This window comes from Palaemon carinicauda, chromosome 4 (genome assembly GCF_036898095.1).
Source record: "Palaemon carinicauda isolate YSFRI2023 chromosome 4, ASM3689809v2, whole genome shotgun sequence".
NCBI lineage: Eukaryota > Metazoa > Arthropoda > Malacostraca > Decapoda > Palaemonidae > Palaemon > Palaemon carinicauda.
Window position 1 is genome coordinate 70,042,028 of NC_090728.1, and position 20,676 is coordinate 70,062,703.

Sequence of the window (20,676 nt, forward strand, 5' to 3'; positions counted from 1 at the left end):
GTGAGGGGCTGCGAAGGGTTTTTTACCCGGTTAAAACGATGAAGTTTTATCGGGACAGGACCAAAGAAGTTGAGAGTCTATTCATGACTCTTTGGTGCACGGTCAAGAAGCCTGCGCTATCTATGTCTAAAACGCTCTATCATCTCGTATAGACTTTAATTACAAAAGTTCTTTCACACTGTTGTGTGACATATCATAAGATGTCGAAAGAGTAAAGACTCATGAAGTTAGAGCTGTAGGAGCTTCTGTAACTTTTAAACTAAACTGTTCTCTGCAAAGCATCGCATATACAGCCTTGTGAAGGAGTAATCCTGTATTCGCCTTGCATTGCTTAGACCGTATCCAGTCTCTTTATGAGGACGTCTACGTTTTGTGATCACTTATAACGAGTGCAGTAGTAGGTGAGACATTCACCACTACATTTCCCTAGATTCCTAGTACCCCTGTTCTTCTCTAGGAACTGTTATGTTTTTTATGATTGTACGTGAAGATTGGTCGACAATCTTCCGCAATCTTTGATCTAGTCAGGTGGTCATTTTGTTCCTAGAGAGTGCCCGGAACAAGGGTATTAGTTGAGGTCCTGTCATGTTATAGGTTATTGAACTGTTTGACAGCTCCTAGAGATCATCAGCTCCCTGGGTGGACCGCTGGATCTTCTAAGGATAGCAGACAAAATGAGGCAGAGCATTGCTGTCAGCTTCCTTATCAGGTGAGAACCTCTTAAGTTGTTTATGTAATTCTTAAGTGAATTTCCAATTATGTAGCTGTCTCTGACCCACCACCAATGGTGTTAATCAGCCATTCTTATATAACCAGCAGGTAAGTTTTATATTTAAAAATGTTATTTTCATAATAAAATAAATTTTTGAATATACTTACCCGCTGGTTATATAACTTAAAAACCCACCCTCCTCCCATTTAGAGACCATGGGGCATGAAAAATCTGAAGAAGTTGGGTATAGTTCTACCTGTAGTACCGCGAGGGCGCTAGTGTACACCTGGCATATCTGCGACAGCCGCGCGAGATTTTGAATTTCTTGCCGGGGCGTCCAGGGACTTTAGCCATTCTTATATAACCAGCAAGTAAGTATATTCAAAAATTTATTTTATTATGAAAATAACATTTTGACAGACAAAGGTTTCATTTTAACTGTTAGATTTGAGACTGAGTTGGGAACTTAAATAATCCTGGTATAGCACATTGTTTTATAAACTTGTGTATGTAGTTTAACAGTATTTTATTCAATTTTCCTCTTATATGGTTTTAATGTCAAGTGTAAAAACAAGCAATGTTTTCAAGTTTCAGCTTTTTTATAATTTTTTATATTTCAAGAAATGAATATAAATAAACTTGTGGATTTCAATTTCATTATTTTTTGTAATCACTAATTTTTAAAGATTTAATTGACAGATAAATGATGATTTTACTTTTCAGCTGTTTCTAGCAATAGCAGCTTAACTGGGGATTTTAAACCAGGTTCTGGAGGTTCTCCGGATTCCCCAAACAACCCCAAAAAAAAGAGACGCACTTCAAACACACCTGCATCTGTACAAGGTCCCCCATCTACTCCGCCCAGTCATGAATTGGTTCCACCCCCTCTCTCAGGTAAAATTGAGTTTGTATTAACATCATTGTAATCCTTTCTTCATTTACTGCAGCTGATCCGATTAGACGATGCATGTATTTTCTTACTTCTAATATTTTGTCGATAGAAAAATATCCTTTCTGTCCCTAAAAGAAATTTTGTTTTCACATTTTGGTGATTTTTGTTATTGTTTTTTAGCCCTAGGTAAATGTACTGCTTGTGTGTGTAAATGTAATTTACCAAGATATTCTAAGCAATAGCTGTAAGCTATTTGTGAATGTGTAATTTCTATGATATTTGTTAATCTGTAGTTATGCTCAACAGTTCCCTTTGTTGCCATCATATAAAAGTTAATGGTACATGTTGCCCTCCTTCAGGAGTCCAGTTATTTGCTAAAAACAGATTTGTTCCGTAACCGAAATACAAACCACGCTATTTACATTGGGTTTACTTTCGGCGTAGCTGAAATTGACGAGCCAATAGATTTTAACGAGGGTTAACTACCCCCGCGCTAGTCAGCGGGGGTAGGGGAAGGGGTAGCTTGCTACCCCTCCCCCCCACACACCGGTGATTTGCTTCACTTCACTTTTGGCTCGGACGATGTGCAGACGTGTCTGTCTATCGTCCTCGTTGTTGACAGCCTTAATCTTTTCTTTGCTTTTCCTCAGCTGTGTGTTTGAAGTTGGCCTCGCCCTTTGGTGTTCATCATGCGCAAGTGCCCTGGGATCGCCGGCCGCCCTTGCGGTACCTTCATGTCTGCGGTGGATACCGATCCTCACACCCTTTGCCCGCAGTGTCGAGGCCGACGGTGTGATAGGGAAAATACATGTAGTGAGTGTAGGGAGTGGTCTGCCTCCCAGTGGGAGAGGTTTGCCCGCCGGCGTAAGAAGAAGTCCATGAGAGACCGTTCTCCTTCGAGGGTTGCCTTGAAGGAAGAAGGCTCTCGGGACTCTTCTTCCGCCGCCCAAACCTCCTCCGAAACTCCCTCTCGTCCGGCTTCTAGTGAGAGTCCGCCGAGTGGGAGCGCAGGCCCTAGTTCTGTTTCCCGACCTCAGGGTGCGGGAGAGGGCGTCGCCTCCCATAGCGGGGCGGCTCCCCCTCCTCCTCCGGGGGAGGATTTTGATAATGTTAATCCTGTGTATAATGATGATCTTTTTCAGCTTTGAGCTTCCTTGGGGCTTGAGGGCCTGCCCTCCAAGGAAGCCCTGTTTGACCTTATTCAGTTAGGGGCCGCTGTCAAGCAGTCGCCGGTGATAGCAGTGGTAGATCCTCTGTCTATTGTCGACGTCGTGGTGGCAGAGGCTTCCGACGAGTCTGGTCAAACCTCTGCGGCTCCTGATGTTGATGACATTGCTGAAGGCTCTCCTCCCCCTTCTGTACATCCTTCGGAGGGGGAAGGGGGTCCTACGGGCTCTCCTGCAGCTAAGTCTCCCCCTCGGGGGAGCACTCTGACTGAGACTCCTCTTCGGAGGACTGATGATCCTGACGACCTCCCTCCTGGCCGCCTTCGCCGTAAGGCTCATCGTCCGCTTCGTCGCAAGGGCCTCCCGTCTCCCTATAAGGGTGTCAAGAGGTGCCTTTTCGAGTCTTCTCCTCCTCTGTCCTCCGATGGGGACTCTCCTTGCCAGAAGCAGTCTGTAGCAGCTGCGTCCTTAGACCTCTCCGGGGATCGTTCACGTTCTCCCACGCCTTCCAGACCTTCTACTTCCTGTGCAGACGGCCAGCAGTCTTCTGATCTCGTCAGCCGACGGGCACCGGTCCCTTCGGGGCAAAGGGATGTCGCCCACGGTGTGGGCGCTTCCCTTGCGCGTCAGGGTTCCCCTGCGCGTTTACGCGTAGTAGCACACCAACGCTCTCCTGCTCGTCAGCGCTCTCCTGATCGCCAGCGCTCTCCTGTTCGCCAGCGCTCTTCTGATGATCAACGCCCTACTGCTCGCCAGCGCTCTCCTAAGGACAACGAACATCCTCCTGTTCCTGCTGCGCGCCCAGCGCGCCAACGATCTCCTGAGCCCACTAGATCTCCTGCTCGTCAACGCGCACCTGCGCTTTCAGTTCCTCACACGCGCCCTGTTCACCCTCGCTCGCCCACGCGCCCTAGAACTCCGGTTCAGGACATGGGTAAGGACTCAACTTCTCCTCGCCCTCGCGATCCTGCTCATCAGCTTTCTCCTGCGCAGCAACGCGCGCGGTCTCCTGCACGCCCATGCGCCCACGCACCTCCTCTTCCTGAGCCCACTCGCGAGCGTTCGCCTTTGCGCGTCGCGCCGATAGCTCCTGCACAGTCTTCTACGCGTCGTCTCCCTGCTCGCCAGCGTTCTCCAGCGCGACAGCGATTTCTGACGCGTCAACGTTCTCCTGCTCTCAGCGATCTCCTGCGCGTCAACGATCACCAGCGCGTCAGCGTTCCCCTGAGCGCCGGCGATCTCCAGATCCCCCTCCTGATCCATCGCCTGCGCGCAAGCGCTCTCCTACGTGTCAGCGCCCAGCAGATCCGTAGAAACATAGGTCCCCTGCGATCAGCTCGCCTGCACGTTCTACGCGCCATCGCTCGCCAACGCGCACGCCAACGCGCCATCGCTCGCTTGCGCGCCATCGCTCGCCTGCGCGCCATCGCTCGCCTGCGCGCCATCGCTCGCCTGCGCGCCATCGCTCGCCTGCGCGCCATCGCTCGCCTGCGCGCCATCGCTCGCCTGCGCGCCATCGCTCGCCTGCGCGCCATCGCTCGCCAACGTGCCATTGCTCGCCTGCGCGCCAGCGTTCGCCAACGCGCCATCGATTGCCGACTCGCCATCGCTCGCCCACGCGTCACAGGTCTCTAGGACACTATCGGTCCCCTGGCTCTCAGTGGTCTCCTGAGCGCTCTCGTTCGCTCATGCGCCAGCGCTCACTCGCTAGCGCGCGCTAGCGCGTTCACTCGCTAGCGCGTTCACTCGCTAGCGCGTTCACTCGCCAACGCGCCAACGCACCAACGCGCTCGCTCGCCCATGCGCTCATTCGCCCGTTCGCCCGCGCGCGATCGCCCCCGCGCTCCAACAGCCCCTCGCGCGCGACTTTTGTATCACCCTCGCGCGAGCGTCAGCACGACCCCCGTTCGCGTCGGGTTCCGCAGCTCGCAGCAGCAGCAGGGACACGTGTCGCCAGGTCGCAGTCGGGATCGCCTCCACCTAAGCGCAGGTCTCTTTTGCAGGACAAGGAAGGACCTTCGGAGAGGTCAAGGCAACTTTCTTCTCCTTCTTTTTTGCAGGCAGGTCCAGTGGTGTCCACTCCGAAGGATCGCCCGATTCCCTTCCCTCCAGCGGGAATTTCGGACTCTGTGTCCGTGTCTCGGCAGTCCTGGTTTGGTCCTCTGATGCGGGCGTTAGTGAAGGCTATGAAGCAGGCACTCGCCGATCTAGGACACAAGCCAGCGACGGCCTAGCCCCCGCTGAAGAGAAGGAGAGGAGTGGACTTCGTGGTGACTTCTCCCAGGGAGAAGTTGGTTCCTAAGAGGTCCGTCAGGAAGGCCCCGTCCCCTTCGCAGTCGTTTTCTCCTTCTCCCGTAGATGAGGCTTTTCCGTCCTTGGGAGAGTCCAGTGAGGCGGCGGTCTCCCCCTCGGCACCAAGGGGGGAGTCACCTCCTCGTGGAGGAGAATCGTCTCGCGCGGAAGGTGCCTACCAGACCTCTTTGCTGGAGTCTTGTATCCCGCCCAGGAGGGAACCCAAGGACTCCAAGACGTATTCGTCAGGAACCAGCCAGACACCGGGAGAACGTCCACGTGTCTTCCCAGGAAGAGCTTCCGGGGACAGGAGACTTAGCTGCCAGTCCGCAGGGAGGAGAGCAGCAAGAGTCGAAGCATGCCTTCTGGCAGGTCTTGGGCCTGATGAGACAGCTCAATGGGTTCATAGACCCTGTGATCGCCCCCCGTGAAGGCAAGGACACGGTCCTGGATCAGGTTTATGGAACTCAGAAGCCCCCAAAGGCCAGCGCGGCTCTGCCCTGGTCCCAGGGGCTGAAGAGTGCCAGAGCCAGGGCCAACGCTCAGCTCACAGTACTCGCTTCCTCCAGTCGTTCCTCTGCCGGGAACAAACTCCTCCCACCTCCTCGTCTTCAGCAGAGGAGGTATTTTGAGATCATGGGGGTGTCTAGCCTCGCTCTTCTCCTCCACCATTTGGTAGAAGAGCTTACTAGGGGAGTTCCTCTTGAGAAGCTCTCCGCCCGGCAGGTGACGTTCTCGGCGTCGGAGATCCTAAGCCATGAGAAGGTCGCGAAGTGTGCCATGCAGGCCACTTCATGGCTGGATGTCTGGCTAGGTTCTCTGGGCATCCTATTGCGCTCCGAGGATCTGTCTAAGGAGAGCAATAGGAAGGGCCTGGAGACCTTCCTCCTCTCGGGCACTCGCTCCATCGAGTTCCTGGCACATCAGGTTACCAACCTGTGGGTCAACTCGGTGCTGAAGCGTCGTGAGCGGTGACCGAGAAGATCCTTCCAAAGGTCCCCGCCGTGGATGTCTGCAGGCTCAGACACGCCTTCCTCCTTGGGGGGAATTTGTTTGAGCCCCAAGACATGGAACGAACAGCTGAGAGGTGGAGGAAGTCTTGCCAGGACTCCAGCTCCGCAGCAGCCTCGCAAGACACCGAAGCAGGCGCCGGCAGCTAAGAAAGTGGTGTCTAAGCCCCAGCCGTTTCCTGCCAAGGACAAGAGGGGCGGTAAGTCCTCCAGGGGAGGCAAGACTCCTAGAGGGAGCGGCCGCAAAAGCTAGGAGTGACAGTCCTCCTGCGTGTCCACCTGTGGGGGGATGCCTTCAAAGTTGCGTGCACAGGTGGCAGCAACATGGGGCCGATGCTTGGACGGTCTCCGTGATCGGCCAAGGGTATCGCGTCCCATTCACGACATCTTAACCTCCCCTGACAGCGGATCCAGTGTCGTTGAGCTCCTATGCCATGGGATCGGTAAAGGGGCTAGCCCTTCGGGCGGAAGTCGAGACCATGCTCAAGAAGGATGCTCTCCAGGAGGTCGTCGACGGGTCCCCAGGCTTCTTCAGTCAACTCTTTCTACATTAGTTTATAATCATATATACTGTACAGTGTACAGCATTGTGCCAAGGTAAAGTTTACCAATTCGTCATCATCCCCTTACTGTTCTGTATAACAAAGTTGTTCCTATCCAGTAATACTGTTCTGTAACCTAATACTCACTGATATTGCACTGTTTATTACTGTAATATATGTACAGTAATATTACTACAGTACACCTGATCTGTACTTACTGTGTGTGTTCTGTGTCTTTGTTGAAAACTTGTAGCCTACGCCGCTCCTCTAGAAGCATGCTCAGTATATTATTTATATTTTCTTAAATAGAAATACAGCTTATTTTTTGGGCTCAAGCCATGTCGTCCTGATGGAAGTTCCTCTAAGGTAGCTTCCTAGGGTATATTACAACTACGGCGATATTCCCAGAGAATTTACCTTAAGGTACCCAGAATTCTAACTCCTGGAGCGAATATCCCTAATAAAAGAGCCAGGGATATCGTATAAATCAGAGGACGTATTCTTGACACGCCACATGGCAATCTGTACCCCGAACAGAGTTAACACTTCGTAGGGGTCAAATGGCAAGAAAACGAAAACGAGAAAGAAAAGGGGAGAGCCGTTCATAAGGCCCTCTCTTCTCCCGTTTCGTAAGCGTGCCCTGCGCCGATTCTGGCGCCATCTGCATTCCTTTTTGCGTAGCTTTACAACTCGGTGTTTTTCCTGTGTTTCTACCAAAATCTTGGATTTACTCGTTAATTATGCTTTCTCCAACTTCTTCTGCTTCAGATAAGTTGAGTACTATTTCTTTTATGTATAAATGTAGGCTCTTGATTAAAATTAAAGTAATTAAAAGAGTTATCTTTGATACAAGAGCTGTTGCCTGCTGGAGGCGTCTTGGACGCTGTCGCTCGCTAGATTAGGATTTATTTGGTTAGCAGAGCGACGTTCCCAGCCCCTTTCGCTTTAATAATTAGCTGCTTAGCTTATTTAGGAATTCTGTTATGATGCTTTAGTATAGCGCCTGGCGAAAGTTTTGCCTAGGCTGACCGACACTAGTCTTCGTAGCCTAGTTGTTGGCCCTTGTACTTCCTGCATGATAATTAGTCTTCCAAGTGTGATTTTATACTGTTAAAGGGTTAGGCAACGTTATACATATAAGCCTTTTTTCGAGTATTTTCCAAGATAGTATTGGAGTGAGTTTCGGTGATTTAGGTAATCGATTCTCTTAGTGCCTAGGCTAGGTTGTCTTTGGCTATTAAAATATTGTCTGTTTCCCCGTTTGCTCCCTTCTCTTCGGGGAAGGGGCAAACCCTTTCCCTCTGCTTAAGCCTTAGGCTTAACTCTAGTGGTTTGTTTGAATTAATTTTCAAATATAACTATGCTGGAGTAGTACTGTACCTTCCTGCTCCAACTGGTTTGGTTCAGAGAAGGATAGTACAGCAGTGTATTAGTCTGAGTCCGTGTTGGTCTAGCGTGGGGCAGAGTCTCCCTTGCTGCCTGACACGGACATAGGAGGTTTATCCTCCTTGGATCACCTCGGAAGGTTTCTGTAGTTATGATCCCTTCGCTCGGTGACCCCTCAGACTTGTCCTCCTTGCTGTTCCGGGTTCGGGATATGTTCCCTTTCCGGATTAGCAATTCCTTCCTTGCCTTGGTTTTAGGGAGGCAGCCAGTAGTGCTGGCCTCCCTCCCTGGATTTTCCCTGGCTGAGATGGGCTTTCTTAGTTGGGGATGATCCTTAACCAAGGCAAGGTTGGACAGGACCCTCTGTCCTTCCCCTCTGTTTTTTCCGTTTTCCTTTGCGTCAGCCGTCTCACATCCGTACCTAGCATAGGTTGGGATGGGGAGCTGACGTGGTCCCCTGTCGGCCGGCAGAGTGTGCCGACCGGCAGAGGCCCTATCCCTTGAGTGCTGCCCGGTCCTTCCTTGGTCCCTCAACCGCTGCCGTCTGTAGATTCAGTAAGCAGTGGTTAGGAAGCCTGACTTAGTGTCTCCCCTTCCTCTCGGCACTCTTTCGGGTGTCGGGCGCGGAGGTACATAGCCTCTTAGCCCGGCACCCATTCTGTTGTCTTCTCTTGTGTTGTCCTTGCCGTCTGCCGGCCTAGTGGCCGGCCGTCGGTAGGGGGGTGTTCGCTAGTTCTCTTGCTGTCGGTCGGCGGTGGTTTTATGCCTTTGCTGGCCGGTCTCCTTGCTCACCTGCCGGCCGCTATGAGTGGCGGCCGGCAGCCGGGCGCTACCTGGGGTGGATGCCAGCCGGCAGGGTTTACTCACCACTGCCGGCCGGCCTGCTACATCACTCGGTTGGCCAGCCACTAAGAGTGATGGCCGGCAGCTGGGTGCCAACCGGGTAGCTACGGACCGGCAACCACTACCGGCCGGTTCAGGCATAGGAACTGGAGTTCTCCCCCATCTGGGTGATCCTAAGTTGCATACTTGAGACCTACCTTTGGAAAAGGGGGGGGGGGGGGGGGTACTGACCGGCAAGAGCCGGCCGGCACACCACCCTCATGTACTGTATCAGTTCTTCCCTGTATGGTGTTTTCTACCAGGGGAGACCATGATATAGTAGGTTACAACACTGTCTTTTCTAACTTACTTATGTTGCCTTGTGCAATCACATGGTGTTGCCTTACAGGGATGATAAGATAATTCTTTTCATCTTTAGCCAGAATGGTAAAATCTTACCTTAGGTGTGAGCTACACCTAATTTCCCTCGGGAAATATGATCTTTGGTTATTCTAGCAAAGACTAACCATTTGATTTTAATGGCTGGTGGGCTTCCACAGGTGATTGATGGGGATTCACAAGTATGTGTCTTTTCCTTATTCTTTGTGGTCTTGCACGACCCGTTGCTGTTGGCCTTACAGATAAGAAAGTGAGTTCTTTCTTGTCTACTATCCGGTATTTTAAAATCATTCCTTAGGCGGGGGCTACACCTATTTCCTTTGGAAATTTTCCATTGGTTAATCTGGCATAGATTAACCATACGATTTTATTATCTGGAAGGCTACAGCAATTGGGTGTGCGGGAAATACAAGGATGTGTCTTTCCTTTCCGTTTTGTTATGCTACTGTGCATATCCAGTGATACGTAGTTCACTTGATACTCATGGAAATTTCTTCTCTTTACAGGAGGACCATCCGTAGTGCGGATGTGTTTTCTGCGACGTCCGCAGTAGGACTTCTGCGGACATGGTTTTGAAGGAGGCGTGTGGCATGCGCTGTCTCCACGGATGTTCTCCGGTATTGGGTCCCTAAGGTATGTTTCGTATGCACTAACCTATCTATTGAGGCTTTTTCTTTTCGCTTCGCTCAAAATCCGTTTTTGTCTCCCCTACAAAGGTGGATTCAAGGGATATAGCTAGGGAGAAGCTTCATACCTGGGTGAGGGGCTTTCAGAAGATCACCTCTGGACCTTATCTTCCAATTGAGAAGATGAGGGCTTCCTTTTCCCTAGGGCATCAACTGTTACAGTGATTCCCCAACCTCAAGAGGAGGTCCCCTTAATTCAGATCCCGTGGATGCTGAAGTCGCGGTCGCCTTGCTTAGCATCCAGTTGGACGACAGGATGCCAGACGTGTCCGAACGTCTGGAGGAAGACCTCCTGGCAGAAGGCCAGGATGAAGTTCGAGCTCCGGACAAGGTACCGGAAGAGGCCGAGAGATGTCGGCTGCTCCGGTTCAGGTCCTTGAACCTGCTCCCTCAACATCGTCTGCTCTCGCAGTAGAGCAGGCCCTCCCTCCATTGTTGGCTTGATCCAACAAAGGCAGAGGGAGAAGAATGGGAAGGCAGCTGCATTGTAACTGCAGGGGCATATCCGGACTGCTATGTCCGGTTGAAGGAGGTACCAGCTTCAAAGGAAGAGACAGAGCCGGAGGAGGTCGTAGTGATAGACCATGCTAGGCTCATGCCTTGCTTTCATCTTTGATGAAAGAGAAGGGCTTCATGAACTCAAAGGTAGCTGTATTTGAGTAAGAGGCTCCCTTCCTTTGTGTCCTCTCCTGCCACAGCCTTCCCCCTTTTCGCTGAAAGGGTTTGCGGCGGTTTTGAAAACAGTCGAGGCTGGCAAGCCTTTCCCCTCCCTGGTGGAGTGTAAACCCTTGTTGCTGGCCTTTAGAAAGGAAGATTTAGTAAGTAAAACAAGGACTGGAAGGACGTCCATCTTACCTTCTCAGTCCAAATGTGGGAGGCGGATTTTGCCGGATGCCGGTTCGGCAAGATCCTCTCTAAGCTGTCTGGCTTTCTTTTGCGGAGAGAACTCGAGACAAAAGAAAGACTGGCGGCCTCTTTGTCTCTTCAGTCCACTTCTGAGACGATGACAAGTGACCCCAAGGTCCATGAAATGTTCATGGTTGTGATCAAGACTCATCTGGCCACTGTGACGAAGGATCTTTACAGCTCCGTCAGGGCGAAGAGAACCTGTAAGGAGTTCGTGTTCGCCCGGGCTACGATGAGGCACGAGCCAAGGAAACTAATCTCCTCCAACAGTTGGGACAAAGACCTTTTCCCTAGGAATCGGTCAAAGAGGTTGATAGGGCCGCCACGGACGATAGAAATCTTCTCCAGGAGTGGGGCCTGTCTACCAAGAGAAATTCTTCCCCGGATGGGGTCCCCAACCTTTGAGGAAGACTAAAAGGATTAGGATACTTTCTCGGCCAGCTAAGTCAAGTAGACAACAGCAGCAACGGCATTTGCTGATGCCCTCAGTGCCCCAGATGGTGGCAAAAATCCCGACCACACTTCAGTGGGTTCCCCAATTCGTGTCGATACAGTCTCCGGCATTCAACCCATCGTTCGAAGGTCAGTCAACTGCCTGTCGAGCAAGCCTAGAGGAGCAGCCAGAAGTTCGTCTAGGCGCCCCTCAAGGAGAAGGGGTTTCATGGGTGGTCGCGGTCAGAGAGGCAAGACCTCAGGACAACAGTCCGAGCGAGATGATATTGGTAGAAGGGAGTCTCCAACGCTTTTGGGATCGGTGGACCTTCGATCCCTGGGTCCACAGCCTACTCAAGAAGGGACTGGGCTGGAGCTGGTACAGCACTCCATCCCCATACCCTCGGCGTTTTTCCGATACTCCACCCCCGTTCTGGAGGAGTTCATTCAAGAACTGTTAGAGGAAAAGTGATCCGAAGGGTAAAGTCCATCTAATTCCAAGGGAGGCTGTTTTGTGTTCCCAAGAAGGACTCGGAAAACTCGGAGTCATTCTGGACTTGTCGCCACTTAACAAGTTCATAGCGAACTACAGGTTCAAGATGCTATCAATGCAACACATAAGGACCTTACTGCCCAAGAGGGCATTTACCGCCTCCATAGTTTTGTCAGACGCCTATTGGCACGTTCCAATCTATTGTCGATTCTCCTCCTACCTAAGGTTCAAGCTACAACGAAGACTATACGCCTTCAAAGCCATGCCTCTCGGGCTAAAAATAGCCCCAAGGATTTTCACGATGCTTGCGAATGTAGTTCTCAGTCAATTACGCCTAAAGGGAATTCAGGTAGTAGCCTACCTGGATTTTTGGCTGGTGTGGGCAGCATCCAGGACAGAATGCTTGCAAGCTTCCCTGTATGTGATCCATTTCCTAGATTATCTAGGCTTCAAGATCAACAGGAAAAGTCTCAACTTTCTCCATCTCCAAGTTCCGGTGGGTGTGAATCCACTGGGACCTAATGTCACACCGTTTTCTCCGTCATGGCGGAGAAAAGAAAGGAGATAGCTGGTTCTGTCAAGAGACTTCTAGATTCCGTATGGATATCAGATGCGAACTGGAGAGTGTACTGGGGTCTCTCCAGTTTACTTCGGTGACAGACCCGGTGCTAAGAGCACAGCTAAAGGATGCAATCGGAGATTGGAGTAGTTATGCATCAGATGCGCGAAGAGATCTGAGAAGACCAGTTCCGCTTCGTCGAAATACTCTTCTCAGGCCTTGGTCCCAAGCCAGACTTCTTAGGAAGTCGGTTCTTCTTCATCCACCTCCCCTGTCGGTGACGAGTCACTCAGACGCCTCGAAGGAGGGATGGGGAGTTCACTCTCATCAGAAAAAGGCCCAAGGGTTTTGGTCCAGTCTATTCAAGACCTCTCACAGTCATTTTCTAGAGACTATGACAGTCCTTCTCTCCTTAAAGAAAGTCTCCCCGCATCGCTCGATCCACATTAGGTTGGTGCTGGACAGCGGGGGAGTTGTGAGATGCTTGAATCGACAAGGATCAAGGTCACCACCTCTCAACCAGGTGATGTTGGCCATCTTCCGATTTGGGGGAAGAAGAAATGGTACCTGTCAGCAGTTCACCTTCAAGGAGTCCGCAATGTGACAGCGGACGCTCTATCCAGGTTCACACCGATAGAGTCGGAATGGTCCCTAGACGCAGGACCATTCTCTTTCATTCTGAGTCAAGTCCCAGAACTGCGGCTAGACCTCTTTGCGACGAAAGACAACAAGAAGTTGCCCCTGTATGTGTCCCCGTACGAGGACCCCTTGGCGGAAGCAGTGGACGCGATGTCCCTCGACTGGAACAGATGGTTAATTAAGGATTTATCTGTTCCCTCTTCACAACCTTCTGTTGAGGGTCCTCAACAAACTGAGATCATTTAAGGGAGTAGCGGCAGTAGTGGCCCACAAGTGGCCGAACAGTGTGGGGTTCCCTCTGGCATTGGAACTACGATCGGAGTTTCTACCGCTACCAGATCCAGTTCTGACCCAGTGAGTCCAGAAGTCAATTGTCTGCGCTTCATTACAGAAAACCCGGACCCAGCAGCTCATGATTTTCTTTCCTTAACAGGTGAGAAAGTGTTTCGGGATTTCGAAAGCCAGCATAGACTTCCTAGAGGATTATAAGTGCAAACCTTTTAAAAGGCAATATGAATCATCTTGGAGAGAATGGGTAGCCTTTGTCAGACGAAGATTCTGCAGGAGATCACGACGGACTTCTGCTTATCTTTCTTCATCCATCTCCATGGTTATGGATCGGTAACTAACACGATTTTAACATGTAGGTCTGCTTTGACAAGACCCATTCTATATGCCTTCCAGGTCGACCTCGCTAACGAGATCTTTTATAAAAGTTCCGAAAGCCTGCGCTAGGCTCAGACCTTTAGCACCTCCAAAGCCCAATTCATGGTCTTTAGAAAAGTTCTTCATTTTGCTTCGCTGTTGAACAATAAGGAGTGTGCGTTAAAGGATTTGACCCATAAGTTATCCTCCTTTTTGCACTCGCGTCCGGGGCCAGGGTTAGTGAGATCATACCCCTCTCGAGAGAGGAAGGTCGTGTTCAGTTCCTGGATGGGTGAACTGAACCTATTTCCGGATCCTACGTTTCTCACCAAGAACGAGTTACCCACCATCAGGTGGGGTCCCTGAAGAATCTGCCCTCTGAAAGAAGATGCATCTCTATGTCCAGTAGAATGCCTAAAGGTCTATCTTCGTAGAACTTCAGACTTCAAGGGTGGCCAACTGGCCAGGGGAGAAACGTCAGGCTCAAAATTTATCACTGAAACAACTCAGGGCGAAAATCACATATCTTATTCGCAGAGCGGATCCTGACTGTTCACCCACAGGTCACGATCCGAGGAAAGTTGCTTCTCCTTAAACTTCTTTAGTTGTAGGGATTTTGAACATCTTCGTTCGTACACTGGCTGGAAGTCTTCCAGAGTGTTCTTTCGTCACTATGCGAAGCAAGTGCAGCAACTAAGAGGTTCTGTGGTAGCAGTGGGTTGCGTCGTTAACCCTGCTGTTTAACTCTGCGAGGAACAGTAGCTTAATTGGGACAATTAATTCCAGGGTGAGTATGTAGTCACATGTTGTACTACAAACTATGTGAGGGTACTGGGTGACCCACGTTGACTGTTCCACTTTCAAAGGTGAACCCAGCATAAGTGCAAACATGCGTGCCAAGCGTTTCTAACGCTAATGTGACTGATTAGTAAAACAGACTTTTGACTTTGATACTTTGGTATCTTAAAAGTGGCTCCAATGTTTTTCTTTCAGACAAACAAGTTTCTGTTTACTATCATACTTATGCTTAAAGTTTTAGTTATCCTCCTCTTATATATAGATATATATATATATATATGAGTGTGGTTAACCTGTTTGTTTATTGTCTGTCAATAAACTGGTTCTTGAGAACCTTGCGTCTCCTTCACCTGTGAGCATTCATTCTATGTATATTTACCCGGGGATAATTCTAATAGAATGTTCCCTTATGCAAGCTATATTGCATTGGTTTATGCTTTCCCTTAGCTGGAGGACTCCATCCCATAAAGGGATGGTGGCGGATTTACGAGTTTCCTCCTAAGCGGATATAAACCTTTGTCCAATACGTGTTTTGAGCGGAGGACTGGTCGATATTTCATATTGACACAGTGATTCTTTTCGAACTTCGCTTTACCTAGTATGGGGTGAGACCACTATACTCGCTTGCCTGGGGTTCATACTTAGATATATGTACTCTTCGAGACTTTCCCAGAGTCTAGTAAGACTCTTCCCTGTTGGGGGCAGGAAGCTCTATCATGGTTTATGATTAGTTGAAAAGATGTATGACAGTAACATCTTAGGTCTCTAGGTCGCGTCGACTGGGGGAAATACTTCTGAGGAGTACGGCACATTTTGAGAATCCACAGATACAGTAATGCTCTGGTATACTTCCATCAGGACGACATGGCTTGAGCCCAAAAAACGGATTTTGAGCGAAGCGAAAAATCTATTTTTGGGTAAGATGGCCATGTCGTCCTGATGGACCCGCCCTTCCCTTTCAATGAAAGGGCCGTAGGACCCCTCCCTACATACAGTATCTGTAGCACCTCGTGTTTCGCTACAAGGAATGCAGATGGCGCCAGAATCGGCGCAGGGCACGCTTACGAAACGGGAGAAGAGAGGGCCTTATGAACGGCTCTCCCCTTTTCTTTCTCGTTTTCGTTTTCTTGCCATTTGACCCCTACGAAGTGTTAACTCTGTTCAGGGTACAGATTGCCATGTGGCATGTCAAGAATACGTCCTCTGATTTATACGATATCCCTGGCTCTTTTATTAGGGATATTCGCTCCAGGAGTTAGAATTCTGGGTACCTTAAGGTAAATTCTCTGGGAATATCGCCGTAGTTGTAATATACCCTAGGAAGCTACCTTAGAGGAACTTCCATCAGGACGACATGGCCATCTTACCCAAAAATAGATTTTTCGCTTCGCTCAAAATCCGTTTTATAAACTAAAAACTTTAATATCTTGATGATAATTGTGTCTTTCAAATAGATAAACAAAAACCTTGCATTCGATTACTTTTCAACAGGTAATATCTCTCTCTCTCTCTCTCTCCTCTCTCTCTCTCTCTCTCTCTCTCTCTCTCTCTCTCTCTCTCTCTCTCTCTCTCTCTCTCTCTCTCTCTCTCTCATATTCAATTAGTTTCTGAAGCATTATTGCATTCTTGAAAATTACAATTATTTAGATAGTTAATAGAGCTTTAATAAAACATTTATGTACCTTTGTTTTAAAATTTCTGGTGTATTTTATCAATAAGTATTTTGGGTGACGTGATCAGATCAGCTGATCTGATCACGGCACCCAAAATTCTTAGATTGATAAAATACACTTGAAATTTAAAACAAAAGCACATACTGTAAATGTTTTATTAAAGGGCAATTAACTATTTTTTTTGAGCTCAGGCCATGTCATCATGATGGAAGGTTCCTTTAAGTAGCTTCCTAGGGTATATTTGACTACAGTGATATTCCCAGAGAATTAACCTTAAGGTCTCCAGAATTCTAACGCCTGGCGCGAATAGCCTTAAAGTTTCCTTTAAGGATATCGCATAATATCAGAGGACGTATTCTTGACACGCCACATAGGGATCTTCACCCCGAATAGCGTTTACGCTACGAGGGGGAAAGTGGCAAAAAAACGAAGCGGAGCTGTTATTAAGGTACTTTTCCTTTGTTACTATCTGAGTATCTAGATGGCGCCATCGTCGCCGCCATTCTTTTATCTGTAGCGATCTCGCTTGGTGATTTTCTCAGTTGCTCTCTCATTACCTTGGATTATTTTGGATTTATCATGCAATCTCCAGCCTCTTCTGCCTCTGGAAAGTTGAGTATTTGATCTTTACATTGTATAAATTTTAGCTTTTGCCTCACAGCGAAATTAAGTCAATATAAGTTAAACTTAGTGGAAGAGCTGTTGCCTGAACCAGAGGCATCATTGGCACTGTCGTTCGTAACGCTTGAGTTATTTAGTTAGCCAGAACGACTTTCCCGGTATAAATAGCATAAATAATAATAGCTATTTAGTCTTTATTGCTAGGAGTTATTTATATTATGCCGATAGTATTCGTAATAGTTTCGGCGATTTAGGTAACCGAACCTTGCTTACGCTAGGCTTCCTAGCCTAGGCGTTTCAGTTTACTTTCATGCATGATATAATAGACATTCCTTGTGTTATTCAAGTTAAATGAAGCTATATATAGGCAATTTATACATGTGAGATATATTGATTGCATAATAAATTTCCTCTTCTAAGATAGTATACGAGAGAGTTTCGGTGATTTAAGTAGTCGATTCTCGCTGCCACTGGGCTACTAGCTTAGTGGCTTTAGTATACTTTCATACATGTTCCCTGGTTACCCTCGTGTATCGTTTTATCAATTCAGGCGGAGATAGATATCTCCTAGAATTATTATATAAAGCGATACTTGTCTTCAGTGGAGATTTAAGGGTAATCCCTCCTTCCCTCTGAGTGTAGCCTTAGGCTACAACCCTAGTTGGTTGTGCCTCGAGTTGTCATTCAGGCAGGACTAGGCTAGGGTTTTCTGTCTCTTCCCTTAGCCGCAGATGGCAGGTTTTGGGTTTCGGTCAGAACCTCAAGAGTAGTAGATAGTCTTGTGCCGGCAGCTGGCTGGCAGGGTGAATAGTCCTTCCCCTGTCGGATTATGCTGCCGGCATAGGAGGCTAGACCTCCCTAGACCGCACCTTAAGGGGTTATATGATATTGCCACCTTCTCCCTGTGGTCTAGTAGACTAGTCCTGTGCTTGCAGACCCTAGGCTGAAGAATAGACATTTTTCTGCCGCCTAGGATGGTGCCGGCACTGGAACACTGTTTCTCTCTTGTTTAGGGGTGGCGGCAAGATTGCTGCCGGCCCCTTAACTGTATTGGCAGACCCTAGGCTGGAGAATAGATATTCTCCTGCTGCTTAGGATGGCGCCGATACTGGAACAGAGTTTCTATAGGGTGTGGGTTGCCGGCTCCTTCCACACCTCTTACAGGACCCTTTTTCCTCCCCCCTCTGTCCTTTAGTGATGGCCTAGCCATCGCAACCCTTTGGCCGTTGTCCTACAATCTCAACGCTTGCCGGAAGGTTGTAGGGCCAGCTCGGACTTCTGCTTGTAGTGGCCTAGTCGCTCAGCTTTCCCTTATGGACGCAAGGCTCCGGGAGAGCTGTGCCGGCTGGGCCGGGTGCCGGCAGAGGATCCCTTTACTGTAGAGTGTTCTTCAGTCCTCTCTTGGACTGCCATTCACAAACCTCTGGCCGGCAGAGACTGGCAATGGTTGTGGATGGATGGAAGCCTGAACAATACATTCTCCCCTTCCATTTGAACCCTCATTTTGGAGGAAGGCAGTAAGACATAGCTCTTACATCATCCTTCACTCCTTGCTTTCTCTCTCTCTTTCGGCTAGTGCCGCTGGGTACTAATCTAACCGGCAGCTGCTGGCCACTACCCTAGCCGGTAAGGTGCTGGCTGGACTTGTGCTCGGGCAGCCAACGAGCCATCGGCACAACTGACTTGGCCAGCAAGGGCCAGCCGGGTTCAGACTGCCGGCTACTACCCTGTCCGACAAGACGCCGGCTGGACTAGTTTGCCGACAGCCGGCAAGCCGCCGGCAACCGGCGGGCTGCCAGCAACTATCTCAGCCGGAGATGTGCCGGCTGAACTGCCTCAGGTGCTAGCCTTGCCGGCAACATGCCGGCTAGAACTACAGTATATGTCTATGCAGTAGCCATTATATTTGCAGTACAGATCATACGCAAACAGAAAACTATAGTATGAAGTATACAGTAGTTAAATTTTCCAACATACTCTTGTGTGTCCATGCACAGTCTATTGTTGAGACCATACTATATAAGGAAAGGAATTTTCTTTCCATACACTGATAGATGATCAGTTACAAATGACCCTCATTTTTAAACCTTTTGGAAGTTGGTGTTAATTTACACTTATCTATCCTTTCAGGGTAGAACTCTTCCAATGGGCCTCCTGAATAGGATAACACTAGGCTTTAATTTTGAGGGAAGTCACAGCAATTGGCTGGGCAGGAAACACATGTATGTGTCTTTCCTAATTCATTTCTAGCTTACCTATCCTACGCTATATGCAATAAAATGCAAAAATAATATTGATAATATTTATATAGTTTATCAAGTGAGATGAACTACCATATACTCATTTTGTTTTCTTCTCTTTACAGGAGGACCACCCTAAGTGCCGCAGCGTCTTCTGTAACGTCAGGAGCAAGGAGTGCAGGGCGCACTCCCACTGTTCCATCCCCAAGGGACCTCTTAAGTATTGGGACCCCCAGGTATGTAACGTTTGCAAAGCCTTGGTTACTGAGGCCTTTGATGACCCCAAGACAACGGAGTCAAGGGATGCAGTACGGAGTACGCTGCATACATGGGTCTGTGGGTTCCAGAAGAACGCCACGCGGCCTTACCTTCCGAATGAGCGGATGCGGGCCTATCTGTTCCCTAAGGCATCTGCGGATACCATCATACCACAGCCTCACCCTGAGATCCCTTGCGTCCAGATTTCCGTAGATACGGATGTCTATTTGCGATGAAGGACATCCATCTAGACGAGAGGATGTCAGAAGTGTCAGAAGACACTGAGAAGGACCTTCTTGCGGAAGGTCAGGAAGAGAAGTCTACCTTGACTCCTGAAACCGAAGAGGATGAAGTCGAATCGGTTTCCGTTTCGTCGGTTCCAGCCCCAGAACCAGTGCCCTCTATGTCCTCTGCTCCTCCACCTGATGATATGGGGAAGACTCTGTCTACTCTCATGTCAATGATGGAGAGGTTTCAGAAGCAGAGTGAAGAAAGGGAAGCTGCATTGAGGAAGGAGATACATCAGCTTGCAGCATCCCGTGGGTCTCACAAGAGACTCAACTTGAAGGACCTTCCTTCATGTTCTGACGTAAACCCGTGGAGGCATGCAGAGTACATGCCAATCACAAACGGGAAGATATTCATTTCAGAAAAGCTGGGATCCGTCCTCATCGAAGATGTCGACTTTTGGCCCAGCTTTGATTCTTATCCAGACTGCTTCGTCTGTCTGAAGGCGGAACCTGTGTCTAAAGTGGAGACAAGAGCCGAAAGAGGTCATAGTTCTTGACCATGGAAAAGCTCAGGCTTTAATGGCTTGCAGTTTGAAGGACAGGGACTTCACTAACTCTTAAGGTGCCAGCCCTGAGTAAGAAACACCCTTCCTTTCTTGCTCCAGCTACACTGCCCTTTCCCTTTACGGAAAAGGGGTTCAAGCCAGTGATGAAGGCAGTAGAAGCAGGGAAACCTTGTCCTACACTTGAGGAGTGTAGACCCTTATCCCTAGCTCTGCCTACAGACCATAAGGACTGGAAGGAAATACACCTTACCTTCTCAGTCGGGAAGTTGGAGGTGGATATTGCTGGATGCCAGTTCAGTGAAAACCTCCCTAAGTTGTCTGATTTTCTCTTGCGCAGAGAGCAAGAGACAAAAGAAAGGCTTGCTGCATCTCTATCCCTCCAGACCACCTTGGAGGCAATGGCAAGCGACCATAGAACCCCAGATATGTTTATGGTCGTGGCCAAGACACACTTGGCAACACTAGTCAAGGACCTGTATGGCTTCGTTAGGGCCAGAAGGGCTTGTAGGGAGTTCGTGTTTGCTTCGGCTGCGGTGAAGCACGAAACCAGGAAGTTGATATCTTCCAATATCTGGGGAAAGGACCTCTTCCCGAGCGAAGTGGTCAAGGAAATAGTCGACTAGGCTGACACGGAGAACAGGAATCTTCTCCAAAAGTGGGGTATGTCGTCTAAAAGGAAGTCTTCCCCGGATGAGGGACCCCAACCAAA

At 49.1% G+C, this 20,676-nt stretch overlaps 1 protein-coding gene across 1 annotated transcript in view; it reads left to right on the forward strand.

Moving 5' to 3' along the window:
• Positions 1 to 19,958, forward strand: part of LOC137639492 (neurofilament heavy polypeptide-like) — a 35,522-nt gene extending 15,564 nt beyond the window's left edge. The window contains exons 2-9 of the mRNA XM_068371759.1: positions 1,436 to 1,620; positions 2,519 to 2,642; positions 3,576 to 3,982; positions 6,143 to 6,272; positions 16,714 to 16,790; positions 19,039 to 19,228; positions 19,423 to 19,656; positions 19,822 to 19,958. Coding sequence (XP_068227860.1) covers positions 1,436 to 1,620; positions 2,519 to 2,642; positions 3,576 to 3,982; positions 6,143 to 6,272; positions 16,714 to 16,790; positions 19,039 to 19,228; positions 19,423 to 19,656; positions 19,822 to 19,958 — 1,484 coding nt within the window. The remainder of the gene's footprint in view (positions 1 to 1,435; positions 1,621 to 2,518; positions 2,643 to 3,575; positions 3,983 to 6,142; positions 6,273 to 16,713; positions 16,791 to 19,038; positions 19,229 to 19,422; positions 19,657 to 19,821) is intronic.
• The last annotated feature ends 718 nt before the right edge of the window (positions 19,959 to 20,676 follow it).